Source organism: Terrapene carolina, unplaced genomic scaffold (genome assembly GCF_002925995.2).
Source record: "Terrapene carolina triunguis isolate 2854851 unplaced genomic scaffold, T_m_triunguis-2.0 Scaffold210, whole genome shotgun sequence".
NCBI classification, from domain to species: domain Eukaryota; kingdom Metazoa; phylum Chordata; order Testudines; family Emydidae; genus Terrapene; species Terrapene triunguis.
Genome location: NW_020664561.1, coordinates 16,889,600 through 16,903,008, shown reverse-complemented (window position 1 = coordinate 16,903,008; position 13,409 = coordinate 16,889,600). Strand labels below are relative to the sequence as shown.

General features: G+C 47.4%; 2 protein-coding genes across 5 annotated transcripts in view; one reads left to right on the top strand and one right to left on the bottom strand.

Moving 5' to 3' along the window:
• The window catches only part of LOC112103408 (protein odr-4 homolog), a 36,298-nt gene extending 26,417 nt beyond the window's left edge, over nucleotides 1–9,881 (bottom strand). For 2 of the 4 annotated variants that reach the window (XM_024195134.1, XM_024195137.1), the window contains exons 1-4: nucleotides 9,626–9,872; nucleotides 8,393–8,517; nucleotides 865–999; nucleotides 325–420 (exon numbers count right to left, since the gene is read on the bottom strand). In XM_024195134.1, coding sequence (XP_024050902.1) covers nucleotides 325–420; nucleotides 865–999; nucleotides 8,393–8,491 — 330 coding nt within the window. In that variant the 5' untranslated portion in view covers nucleotides 8,492–8,517; nucleotides 9,626–9,872. Of the gene's footprint in view, nucleotides 1–324; nucleotides 421–864; nucleotides 1,000–8,392; nucleotides 8,518–9,625 lie in introns of all 4 variants that reach the window. The other 2 variants (XM_024195136.2, XM_024195135.1) reach the window with 2 other exon arrangements.
• Nucleotides 9,882–10,204: 323 nt separating this feature from the next.
• The window catches only part of LOC113407204 (nucleoprotein TPR-like), a 70,088-nt gene continuing 66,883 nt past the window's right edge, over nucleotides 10,205–13,409 (top strand). The window contains exon 1 of the mRNA XM_026655373.1: nucleotides 10,205–10,359. Within this exon, the coding sequence (XP_026511158.1) occupies nucleotides 10,209–10,359 (151 nt within the window). The 5' untranslated portion in view covers nucleotides 10,205–10,208. The remainder of the gene's footprint in view (nucleotides 10,360–13,409) is intronic.

The window sequence follows — 13,409 nt, the reverse complement described above, 5'->3', positions numbered from 1 at the left end:
CAAACTTTAATCACTGGGACTGAAATTTTATATGCCAGGTGTCTGCCTCAGGCCGATTTTTTTTTTTTTTTTTTTGGAAAATTTTAGTCAAAATGGTTACAGATGTTTCCGAGAATAATGTTGTAGAAATATATATTGTTTTGCCCATGTTGAAAAATTCAGGCAACCTTTTACTGCAAACCATTTATCTGGGATATTTTTGATTTCTGTTTCAGTGAACCCAATTAATAAATACAGCTAAGACCGCAGTGATAGAAAATTACTCTGCTGCACAAATTAAAAAAAAATCCAGCTCCTTCCTGTGGACTTTATCTATGCACTTACCTTGCGCAAAGCATTTTGGATGTCTTTTGCCAGCTCTGGAGCTGCAACAATAAATACACCAAGAACTAGCAGTCCTCCTGGGAGCATTCTAGACAACTTACAAAATAAACAGAAAAGCAAATTATTAATTACTATTATGATTATAAAGTTCTATAAACTATATCACTTGGTTTACTATGGATTTTTTTTAAGGTATCAGAACCCAGATGTAGAATAAACTGCAAGACTAAAATTAGCAAGGCTATTTCTCACCTTCCCATTCTCTTAATTTAAAAATACTCTATTCTTCCATTTTATCATCATATATTTCATGCAAGTTTTGTGCCCAAAAACTACAGTGCCACCTGCTTTGCAGAAAAGATGTAAATATACTACTTTTAATATTGGTTGTAGTTGTGCAAGTTTTGATCAATTAACAAAATCAGTGCCATCAAAGGACTCTTGAGAAGACTCTTTTATGCATAAAATTAGGATTTGAAGTTAAGAAGAATTTCAAACTTATTTCTTACACTAACTATACATCTTCTGAAAGTGGTTTACCTGACTAGCATGTCCTGTTACCCATTCTTCATCAATGTCAGCCAATTTTGGATGATAATTTTTGTTGCTTTCATTTTGCTCTTCTCTTGGAGGTGTTCGAATAGCGAGAATCACATAATCTCTTTGTGGGGAACACTTTAGGGGGAAAAAAAACAAAACACAAAAGACTATGAGGTTGGTATTGATTTTTAAAGATAATCACAGTGTAATATAAAGCACCTTTCGAGTTGCTCTGTAGTTCATCTCTATAATACTCCAGGTTTTGGGAAGGGGTGGGGGGGAAAGAGGGTTTAAAATCTCACATGGAAATATTTTTTCTCCCTTGTCTTTAACTCTTAAATATACTCAAAGAGGTAAAATTTAGCCCCAAACAACATTATTTAGGAAACGTAAGTCTAATAGAGGTTTGGCTTTTTTTTGTTTTTTTAAATTCTTGTTGAAATTGTTTTGGTTTTGGGGGTTCCCCCCTCCCCAAACAAAAACACGTCCTTGCAGAGCTTGCAACCCAAGCACTGCAGTACTGTGCTAGTGCAGGAGAACCTGTAAGTGAAATTTACTAAATTGAAAATAGACTATTAAGTTTCACTTTCATTAACATTTTCCAAACCTAGAGAAGTAAAAAAAAAAAAAAAAAAAAAAAAAAAAAAAAAAAAAAAGTCAACAGTGTAAGTAGTGGTACGTGTTTTTTTTTTTTTAAACTCTTCATTTTTAATAATCTAAAGAGTAACTGGTGATAGTAAAAAGTTGTAGAAATAAGTAATATTACTTGAGAAGCAACATGTCATGTAATTAAAGACTATTATGCTCGGTGCATCATTTTAAAAGTCTCAAAGTTCTAGTTTCCTCATCTTTCAACATCTCACCTATTTACCTGCAAGGCTATTCAAAACACAGTTCACAAAAAAATTTGTATAATGGGAAGTGAATACCCTTGCTCACCCAGATACTCTCCTTATGTTCTATGGGTACGTCTACACTACAATCATGGGGTGTGACTGCAACTCGTGTGGACATACCCGAGCTTTAATCTAGCTAGTTCAGGTACCAGAGCAGTGAAGCCATAGCAGTATAGGTAATTACTAGAGTGGCTATCCTGCGCTAAAGCCTGTGCTGTCACAGTTTCACTGCTCTGGTACCTGAGCTAGCTAGATTAAAGCTCGGGTATGTCCACACGAGTTGCAATCAAAGCCCATGATACCGATATAGACATATCCAAAAGCTACTATACCATTTCCCCACAAACTTCAAGAGACAAAATAAGGTTATCTTTGGCTAGAAATCAAGCATTGTAAATTTCAGAGAGATCGGAGCAAGTGAGAACAGAGGCGTAGGCCTGGTCTACACTATGAGGTTAGGTCGAATTTAGCCGCGTTAGGTCGATTTTATAAGCAATGCGGCTACACAACCAACCCCGTTCCGCCGACCTAAAGGGCTCTCAAAATCAACTGTTGTACTCCTTCCCGACGAGGGGAGTAGTGCTAAAAATCGACCTTCCTGGGTCAAATTTGGGGTAGTGCAGACGCAGCGCTGTGCAATTCGATGGTATTGGCCTACAGGAGCAATCCCAGAGTGCTCCAATGTGACCGCTCCGGACAGCATTTTCAATTCCAATGCACTAGCCAGGTACACAGGAAAAGCCCTGGGAAATTTTGAATTTCATTTCCTGTTTGGTCAGCGTGGCGAGCTCAGCAGCACAGGTGACCATGCAGTCCCAGAATCACAAACGAGCTCCAGCATGGAGCGAACAGGAGACACTGGATCTGATTGCTGTATGGGGAGAAGAATCTGTGCAGGCAGAACTCCGAACCAGCAGAAGAAATGCTGATAGATATGCCAAAATCACACAGGGCATAGTGGAGAGAGGCTACACCAGCAGTGCCGTGTGAAAGTTAAGGAGCTCAGGCAAGCCTACCACAAGACAAAGGAGTCAAACGGTCGCTCCGGGTCACAGCCCCATACATGCCGCTTCTATGATCAGCTGCATGCCATTCTAGGGGGGGACCCTACCAGTACCCCACCACTGTCCGTGGACACCTGCACACACAACACGGAGGAGGATTTTGTGGATGAGGAGGAGAAGGAGAATGCCCAGCAGGCAAGTGGAGAATTCGTTCTCCCCAGCAGCCAGGACCGTTTCATCACTCTGGAGCCAATAACCTCCCAGGGCGAATCGTTCCCAGACCCTGAAGGCGGAGAAGGCACCTCTGGTGAGTGCACATTTGTAACTACACTCCAGGGGTTAAAAGCAAGTGTGTTTAATGTTTGATTTGCCCTGAAGAATTGGGATACATTCGCGGCCAGTTCAGCTACTGGAAAAGTCTGTTAACGTGTCTGGGGATGGAGCGGGAATCCGCCGGGGACATCTCCATGAAGCTCTCCTGGAGGTACTCTGAAAGCCTTTGCAGAAGGTTTCTGGGGAGGGCTGCCTTATTTTGTCCTCCACGGTAGAACACTTTACCGCACCAAGAGATCATCCGGGAGAATAGCCACGCAGTGGGGGCAGAGGTGGCTTACCATGGCTCCCTGGAAATAGAATTCTGTTGCCCAGCCATGTGTGATGTGTCACCATACCGGCAGGCACTCAATATAAAAGGCAAAATGCGACCTTCTACCTAAAACACATGTGCTGTTTGATGTGAATTGCTTGATTCACTGTGAAAGAGTCTCCCCTTTGTTCTCACAAATGTATCTTCTTAAATTTTACTCTCCCTTTTTATACCCCCTGCAAGTGCAAATGTTTCTATGCTCCCCGCATCAACTCCGTCCCTGAGATTATCGCAGATTACAAGGCGAAAAAAAACACACTCGCGATGACATGTTTTTAAGAGCTCATGCAGTCCTCCCGCACTGATAGGGCACAGCCTAATGCATGGAAGCATTCGGTGGCAGAGGCCAGGAAAGCACTCAGTGAGCGTGATCAGAACACGCAAGAGGAGATGCTGAGGCTAATGGGGAAGCAAACGGACATGATCAGGTGTCTGGTGTAGCTGCAGGAAAGGCAACCAGAGCACAGACCCCCGCTGCATCCATTGTATAACTGCCTGCCCTCCTCGCCAAGTTCCATATCCTCCTCATCCAGACGCTCAAGAACTGGGGCGGGGGGGGGTGAAGGGGTGAAGGCTCCGGGCACCCAGCCACTCAGCTCCAAAGGATGGCCCAAGCAACAGAAGGCTGTTATTCAAACAGCTTTGATTTGTAGCGTGGCTACAATAAGCAATGTGGCCTTGTCCTTCCCTCCCCCGCCCCCCCACCCCATCCAGGCTACCTTGTCAGTGATCTCCCTCCTCTTTTTTTTAAAAAAAATAAAGAATGAATTGATTCAAAACAATAGGGATTTTATTTCCTTTTCCAGCTGTGGTCGAAGCGGGGAGGGGGACTGGCTTACAGGGAAGTACATTCAACGAAGGGGGCGGTTTTGTATCAAGGAGAAACACTCACAACTGTCACACCATAGTCTGGTCAGTCATGAAACTGTTTTTCAAAGCCTCTCTGATGCGCAGCGCGCCTAGCTGTGCTCTTCTAATCACCCTGGTGTCTGGCTGTTCAAAATTGGCCGCCAGGCGATTTGCCTCAACCTTCCACCCCACCATAAACGTCTCCCCTTTACTCTTACAGATATTATGGAGCACACAGCAAGCAGCAATAACAATGGGAATATTAGTTGCGCTGAGGTCTAACCTAGTCAAAAAACAGTGCCAGCGAACTTTTAAACGTCCAAAGGCACATTCTACCACCATTCTGAACTTGCTCAGCCTGTAGTTGAACTGCTCCTTACTACTGTCCTGGGTGCCTGTGTATGGCTTCATAAGCCATGGGAGCAAGGGGTAGGCTGCGTCCCCAAGGATAACTATTGACATTTCAACATCCCCAGTGGTAATTTTCTGGTCTGGGAAGAAAGTCCCTTCTTGCAGCTTTTCGAACAGCCCGGAGTTCCTAAAGATGCGAGTGTCATGCACCTTTCCCGACCATCCCACGTGGATGTCGGTGAAAAGTCCCTTGTGATCCACCAGTGCTTACAGCACCATTGAGAAGTATCCCTTGTTGTTTATGTACTGTTTGGCAAGGTGGTCCGGTGCCAAGATAGATGGAATGCATATATACCTATCCCCCCACCACAGTTAGGGAACCCCATTGCAGCAAAGCCATCCACTATGACCTGCACATTTCCCAGAGTCACTACCCTTGTTAGCAGGAGGTTACTGATTGCCTTGGCTACTTGGATCACAGCAGCCCCCACGGTAGATTTGCCCACTCCAAATTGATTCCCGACTGATCGGTAGCAGTCAGGCGTTGCAAGCTTCTACAGGGCTATCGCCACTCGCTTCTCAACTGTCAGGGCAGCTCTCATCTTGGTATTCCTGCGCTTCAGGGCAGGGGAAAGCAACTCACACAGTTCCATGGAAGTGGCCTTACGCATGCAAAAGTTTTGCAGTCACTGGGAATCATCCCATACCGGCAACACTATGCAGTCCCACCAGTCTGTGCTTGTTTGCCAGGTCCAGAATCAGTATTCCACTGTATCAACCTGCCCCACTGCTGCCATGATATCCCAACTGCCACATCTCGTGCTTTCAGAAACATCTGTGTCCATGTCCTCCTCACAATCGTCCTTGTGCTAGTGGCTCCTAGCCATGGTCTGCACATACTGCAGGATAATGCGCGAGGTGTTTACAATGCTCACAACAGCACAGCTGAGCTGAGCGGGCTCCATGCTTGCCGTGCTATGGTGTGTGCACAGGTAACCCAGGGGAAAAAAGCACGAAACGATTGTTTGCCGTTGCTTTCAAAGAGGGAGAAAGGAAGGGAGGGGAGACTGACAACATGTACCCAAAACCACCCGCAACAATGTTTTTGCCCCATCAGGCACTGGGAGCTTAACCTAGAATGCCAATGGGCAGCGGGACTGTGGGATAGCTACCCACAGTGCACCACTCCGTGAATCGATGCTAGCAACGGTATTGAGGATGCACTCCGCCAACCTACTGCACTTAGTGGGGACATACACGATCGACTGTATAAAATCGCTTTCTAAAGATCGACTTCTATAAAAACCGACCTAATTTCGCCATGTAGACATACCCTCAAATTATACCTGATTATTCAAATTTAACAATGGCAGTTGCTGCCTCTCCCAGCATAATACACACAATGACCTGCAAATTTAATGCAGTCTATCCTTCACATAAGTCTGTAATGAAGATTTATATATAATATCTTCAATAGTTATCAGCTTTATTGCTGAATCCTCTGCAGTATATGAACTTCAAGTGGAACAGAAATGGACACAGATGGAACACTTTTCCTAAAGGTGAGCAGACATGCTGGGTCCTTAAAAGCACTAGCATAAAGATTGTAAAGCATTAGGACATTAGAACAACCAGAAGCTAGCAAAGAACACAACTTTGAGGACTGCAATTTTTTTCCCAAGAGGATTCTGATTTATTCCATGAAGACAATGAACACCACCACTGCCCCGAGATCCAGAAAGAAGAAATAATCTACAGCATATAACTCAAATAGCAGCAGCTAATAATTGTATTGCAATGGCAGCTAGAGCAGTGTTTTTCAGCCTACGGGTCGTGACCCAGTACTGGGTTGTGGAACGTAAGGCACTGGGTCGCTGTGGCTCTGCTCAGCACCACCGACCTGGCCGTTAAAAGTCCCATTGGCGGTGCTGCCTGGATAAGGCAGGCTAGTCCCTACCTGTTCTGACACCACGCTGCGCCCCGGAAGCAGCCGATAGCAGGTCCGGCTCCTACGCGCGGAGGCCACGGGGCTCTGTGCGCTGTCCCCGTCCTGAGCACAGTGCCTCCGCCTAGGAGCCAGACCTGCTGTTGGCCGCTTCTGGGGTGCAATGCAGTCTGCAGTGCCAAGACAGGCAGGAAGCCTGCCTTAGCACCCCCGCTGCACCACTGACCAGGAGCCGCCCGAGGTAAGCTCATGCCCCAACCCCCTGCCCCAGCCCTGAGCCCCCCCAAACCCAGAGCTCCTTCCTGCACCCGAAACCCCTCATCCCTGGCCCCAGCCCAGAGCCCTGACCTCTGCCTGCACCCCAACCCTCAACCCCCCCAAACCTGGAGCCCCCTCCTATACCAAACCCCTCATCCCCAGGCGAGAGCCTGCCCCCCAGCCCAGAGCCCTGACTCCCTCCCGTGCCCCAACCCTCTGCACAAGCCTCCTACACCCTGAACCCCTCATTCCCGGCCCTACCCCGCAGCCCTCACCCCCGACCCCAACCCTCTGCCCCAGTCCTGAGCCCCTCCCACAGACCAAACCCCTCATCCCAGTTCTGTTGGGTCATGGGCATCAACAGTTTTCTTCAACTGGGTCACCAGAAAAAAAGTTTGAAAACCACTGAGCTAGAGGATACAGTCAGAGACAAACGCCCCATTGTGCTAGACCAGGGGTCGGCAACCTTTCAGAAGTGGTGTGCCGAGTCTTCATTTATTCACTTTAATTTAAGGATTCATGTGCCAGTAATACATTTTAACGTTTTTTAGAAGGTCTCTCTCTATAAGTCTATATATTATATAACTAAAACTATTGTTGTATGTAAAGTAAACAAGGTTTTCAAAATATTTAAGAAGCTTAATTTAAAATTAAATTAAAATGCTGATCTTACGCCGCCGGCCCGCTCAGCCCGCTGCCGGCCTAGGGTTCCATCCACCTAGGCCGGTAGCGGGCTGAGCAGGGCCTGTGGCCGGGACCCCGGCTGGCAAGGGGCCGGCAGCCAGAATCCCAGACCGGCAGCAGGCTGAACAGGACCAGCGGCCGGGACCCCAGACCGGCAATGGACTGAGCGTCTCAGCCCGCTGCCGCTCAGCCCGCTGCCGTTCTGGGGTTCCGTCTGCCGGCTCCTGCCAGCCAGGGTCCTGGCTGCTGGCCCCGCTCAGCCCGCTGCCAGTCTGGGGTCCCGGCCCTGCCCACATAGAGTGGGTACCTACCTTCTCCCTGGTTTTAGCCCATTCTCTTTCTCTGCACTGAGCACAGGGCTGGGGGTTGGGCTGTACGGTCTGGCCAGGAGCTAGAATGAAGGAGGGGGCTCAGAGTTGGGGCAGGAGGTTTGGGTGTTGAGCGCTTACCTGGGCACTTCCCGTTTGGTGTGAGGGGTGCATCTTTTTGGAGGTGCATAAATGTAGTTCCATGCCATTTACTGTATCTTTCAGACAAGATTTCAAAAACCAAGTATCTAAGTGCTCAGCGGGTACCATGGCAACTTTTATAAGAGTATGGTTTTGTCCTTTGTCAAAATATCCCCTTCCTGTCTCATACAAGTTCAACATTACGGTTACGAGTTTGATCCTACACCATTAAAGTCAATGAGAGCAGGATCAAGTCTGTAGCTTGATATTGATGTGGGATGCAAAGTTGCTCAAGTCACTAACACAGGATCTTTACCCTAGCAGCTACATAAAGAAGTGTTACCTTTGAATATAAATTATAAACCCTATATGAACATAATGTTAATCTGAGTTACACATCCACAACACAGAAGTCTATTCACTTTCATATAGATTTAAACACTTACCTGCCCTATCAACAGGCCAGTGACACAAGCCTTTGGCTTGGTGCTGAAGTCTGAAAGATACTGTCCAAGAGCTTCTTCCACAAAATAGCTTCTGCCCATTACTGCGAGCTTAGTCTAATTTCCATCTATAAAAAGAGAATATATTATTCTACCTTTTCAGGTACTTAATCCGAGGACATAAGGCATAGCATGGTAAGTGTACAGAAATAAAAAGTGTCGGAAAAACACCCTGAATGTGCTAGTATGACAGTGACCATTAACAAAGTTACAATGAGCTTTATACCTGTAAAAGCTTCACTGAAGTTCTAAAAGTCTCTCTATGGCAGAGGAAAGTCTACTCTTTTATTCTTAACATACTTGTATGAAAAAGAGGTATTTTAAACATGGTAACATATGTGAAATTGACATATCAAATCAAATATCAAATTAAAATCTAGGAAAAAATAATTTACAAGTGATTTATGAAACAACCTTCAACTCTTAATGTTTAAGGAGTAGTTCACTTCCATTTGTTCACTCACACATTCACAATTCTCACATAGTCAGACCACTATCGCTAACCTATAATCAAAATAGCAGCAAACACCTGCTGCCTAGAAAAATTAAAGAACAGTCCTGCTCAGTTACATTCTACAATATTTGTATTTTGCAAACATTCTTATTTCCCTTCTTCAGACATGACTTGTTTTTTAAGTCACTGTGAAGTCTGTCAAAAGGCCCGTTTTACACTTTCCATTTGCAGATTCTTTTTTAAAAAAAATCCCTGAACGCAAAATGTAGGATCTGGACATATGGGAAGAAATCAGGGGATTCTCTCGCTCTCTCTTTCCCCCTCCCGCCATGCTAACGTACCTCAATCAATTTGACTCGCTCCTTCCAAAGGCACTAACTAAAAAGTTCAGCTCTACAGGACAGAGCTGAGGGGCGACGTTCCAGCCCCCAAATACTTTGAGTACAAGGTGCAAGCAAATACGGCGTTACAACGGGATCCACCTCTGACTGAGCCACAGCGAGAGCCGCCAGCTAGTGCCACAGAGGGGAGACATTTCCCACCATTCCCTCCCGCAATTCGGCCTCCCTCAGCTAGGTCAGACACCCACCGCCCTTCAGACACATTTTCCTCTCCCCCAGCCAGGTCAGATTCCGATCTCCAAGGGCCGGGCACCCTCGGCGGGGCCGGCCGGCCGGCCAGCCTCCCCCCTCCTCCTCTACCCACGGCCACAGCAGCCTCACCTGCTTACTGGGCAGTGGCACCAGCTTCTCTCACAGCTCCCTCCACGCCCAGCACAGATGTGTCCCACATGTCCACATCACCAGGCTGCGCCTCTCCTCCCGTCTCAACGAGTGAACTCTCTCTCAAAGCGTAGGTTGATGACGTAGCCGAATCACTGGGCCCAACAGAAGACAAACCTAATCGCGGGAGGATGGGCGCCGGGTGTTACTGCCCATCAGGGTCCGCCATGTTCTGTGTGGCGGACGTAGCAGCATCTCTTCCTTGCCGATCCAGTCTCTGCGAGAAGACGAACGCTGCACTGCTAACCAACAAACACTCCTCTTTGTGAGTTCACTCGGTCTAATCAGCCAGGCTGGGACGCAGTGCCTCACTCAACATGGCGGACAGAACGCTACCTCCGGAAGCTTTCGCACAGGAGTTCGGCTTCCGGTGGAGGTTGAACACTACGTTTCCCATGGCGCCCGCTGGAGGGCGGCTAATGCGCATGCTCTGTGCGAGCCGGGAGGTGAGGGCGCCGCGCTGTTTCCCTTCCCCGCGGGGCCGGAAGGCGGCAGAGAGAGGTTGGAGAGGTTCCCTCCCAAGATGGCGGCGGTGCTGCAGCAGCTCCTGGAGCGGGCCGAGCTGGCCAAGCTGCCCAAGCCGGTGCAGGGGAAGCTGGAGCGCTTCCTGGCCGATCAGCAGAGCGAGATCGATGGGCTCCGAGCCAGGCACGAGCGCTTTAAGGTGGACAGCGGTGAGTGGCGGGGCGGGGCGGGGGAGCAGGGCATGAGGCGGGGGGAAGGGACAGTGGAGGGGCTGGGGAGGGCATGGGAGAGAGGGGTGATATTTGTACGGTGCTGTCGCTGCTGGGCTGCTCCTGCTGCAGGGTCCGGACCTGAGTCTGCTGCCAGGCGGGTGGGCCGGGGCCCCCATAGGTGTCACGGGCCGGGGCGAGGACAGGCGGTGCTTCCCGCGGCGCTGGGCGCATGATGCTGCCCCGCACCGAGGTTCACCACCACTGAGTACCGGCGGGACCGAGTCTCGACTTGTGCCTGTTCGGCAGGAGGTGGGCTACAGTGGGCATTGGCTAATCGTCATCACTGAGCCCGAGCCAAGAAGCAAAGGGACAGTGCCAGAGGCAATGCTGTGTGGAGGTCTCATGTTGCTGACATGGGCGTATAAAATATCCCCGACGGCTTATATATCTGTATACTGCAGTGGCTGAATATTATGCATTTGTTCTGTGAGGCGGATTCCTTGCATTTTTACACTCTTGTTTTCCACTTAAGTTCTGGGTCGCAGTGTTTGTATACCACAATAGGAGTCTGTTCTTAGTGTCAAGTATCAGAGGGGTAGCCGTGTTAGTCTGGATCTGTAAAAAGCAACAGAGAGTCCTGTGGCACCTTTAAGACTAACAGATGTATTGGAGCATAAGCATCCAACGAAGTGGGCATTCACCCACGAAAGCTTATGCTCCAATACATCTGTTAGTCTTAAAGGTGCCACAGGACACTCTGTTCTTAGTGTGAAGTTACGAATTATTACATTAAAACTCTTAAAAATAATGTAAAGTCAAGGGGGATGCACGTCCTACTGAGTGAGATTCTTTACCTGCTTCCCGAGTTAGCCAGATGCTTGAGGAAGAGCATCAGAGGTTTGTTTAGTCTACACTGCAAAAAAGCACAGGCTGCAGTGGGTCTGCAGGCCTATGGCACTAAAAATAGCCATGCAGATATTCCCATTTGGGGTCTGAGCCCTAGGGAGGGAGTGGGTTTCAGAACCTAAGCTCTAGTGGCAACGTATACATGGCTATTTTTAATGCCGTAGTACAAGCCTGAGTCTGTAGACCCAGGCTCTGAGACTCACTGCTGTGTTTTGTTTTTGTAGTTGTTTTTTGCAGTCTAGACATACTTTGAGTGGGCCCAATCTAGCAACACTTCCAATAAACTCAGTGTTTGAGGCTTGAACCTTTCCAAATAATCTGCTATTGCTTGAAGCAAGGCTTTTAAAGGATGGGTTGGAGATGATCCTTGCAACACGTTCGTTTCCTGAGGCTGTTATACTAATCCAGGGTTTTGGGCTATCCAGTGGTCCCATCTGGCATTACATCTTAGAGACAATGACATTATTGATATAATCTTATTGCCCTGGGCCCACTCAGGAAGGCAACATATCTTAGTGGCTAGAACAGAGGACTGGGACCCCGGAGACCTGGATTTAATATCTGGCTCTGTGACTGGGTAACTTTAGGCAAGATACTTCCCTTTCCTGTGACTCAGTTTCCTTGTTTGTAAAATGACATTAATGATACCGATCTTTGTAGAGCAATTAGAAATCTGACAATGAAAAGTGCTGTCTAAGAGCTAAGTATTATTAGGGTATTGAAGTGGGGGGCAAGAGCATTATTTAATAATTGAGCATAGGTGAAACAGTGGGTAGAGTCAGGAGTTCATTTCTCAGCTCGGCCATAGATTTCCTCTGTAAACTTGCCCTTAACCTCTCTATACCTCAGTTTTGCAATCTTATAATAGGGATAATCTTCCTGCCCTATAGTGGTATTTTTGAACTTAAATCATTACTGGTTGAAAATGTTTTGTGATGCTTTATTGGAAGATTATAGAAGTATTATTTATTATCATTTTCATAAACAATCTTACTCAAGTAAAACTTTTAATCTTCCAAGTGTTTATTGTGGAATTTATCAGTTTAAGTAGGCTAGTGGTTGTCTGTAAACTTCAAGATTCTCATATACATGCTGGTGGTATATCATTATATGAAACTGATGTAGTTTAGACTGAGAAAGGTTTATAGTACATGTTAAGAAAACAGCGCTTATCTAAAAGTCCGCTAATCTTTCTTGCTGTTATTCCAAGAAATAGTAGCATCACCAGAAATATTATCTCAGATATTTACAAAGCATTCTTGAACACTATAGAAAATCTGAAGTGTGACTTTTATTTCAGTTATAAAGCAATAACCTTTACATATCAGTGTTACTTCTGGTTGTGATATTTTCAAAGTCCATAGTGATGTACCCATACAAAAAGGTTCTTTACCAGAAATCATTGTTGTTAACCAAGTTTTCCAAGTTAAGGTTGTAAGGGCAAATTTACACCCAGCTTTATACTGATTTAATTATATTGGTTTAGAAATAAGCTGTGGTGGCATAAGCATTTATATACCAGTATAACTGACCACACTAGGGAATTGCAGTAATTTAGCTATATGTTGCTAAACTAATATAGTGAAATCAATCAAAAAACTGGAGTAGACTAGACTTTAGTGCAGTGGTCGATCGTGATCAACTGGTCGATCCTGGAGCCTCTGCCAGTCGATCGCGATCTCCAGGCCACTAAAAGTCCGGTGGCGCAGCGGGGCTCAGGCAGGCTGCCTGCCTGCCCTGGCCCCATGCCACTCTCGGAAGCGGCTGGCTGCTGGCACGTCTCTGCGGCCCCTGAGTGGAAGGAGGGGGAGGTGGCTCCGCGCACTACCCCAGCACCATCCCCGCAGCTCCCATTGGCCGGGAAGCAGGAGCAGCGCTTGTGGGCATGGGCAGCGCACAGAGACCCGCTCTCCCCCAACCCACCAGGGGCCGCAGAGACATGCCAGCAGCCAGCCGCTTCCAGGTGCAGTGTGGTGAGCCCCGCTGCACCGCCTGCGGGGAGCCGCCTGTGGTAAGTGCCTCCCGGCTGGAGCCTACATCCCACCAAACTCCTTCCCAGAGCCTGCACCCCTCACCCTCTCCTGCGCCCCAACATGTTGCCCCAGCCTGGAGCACCCTCCTGCACCCAAACTCCCTCCCAG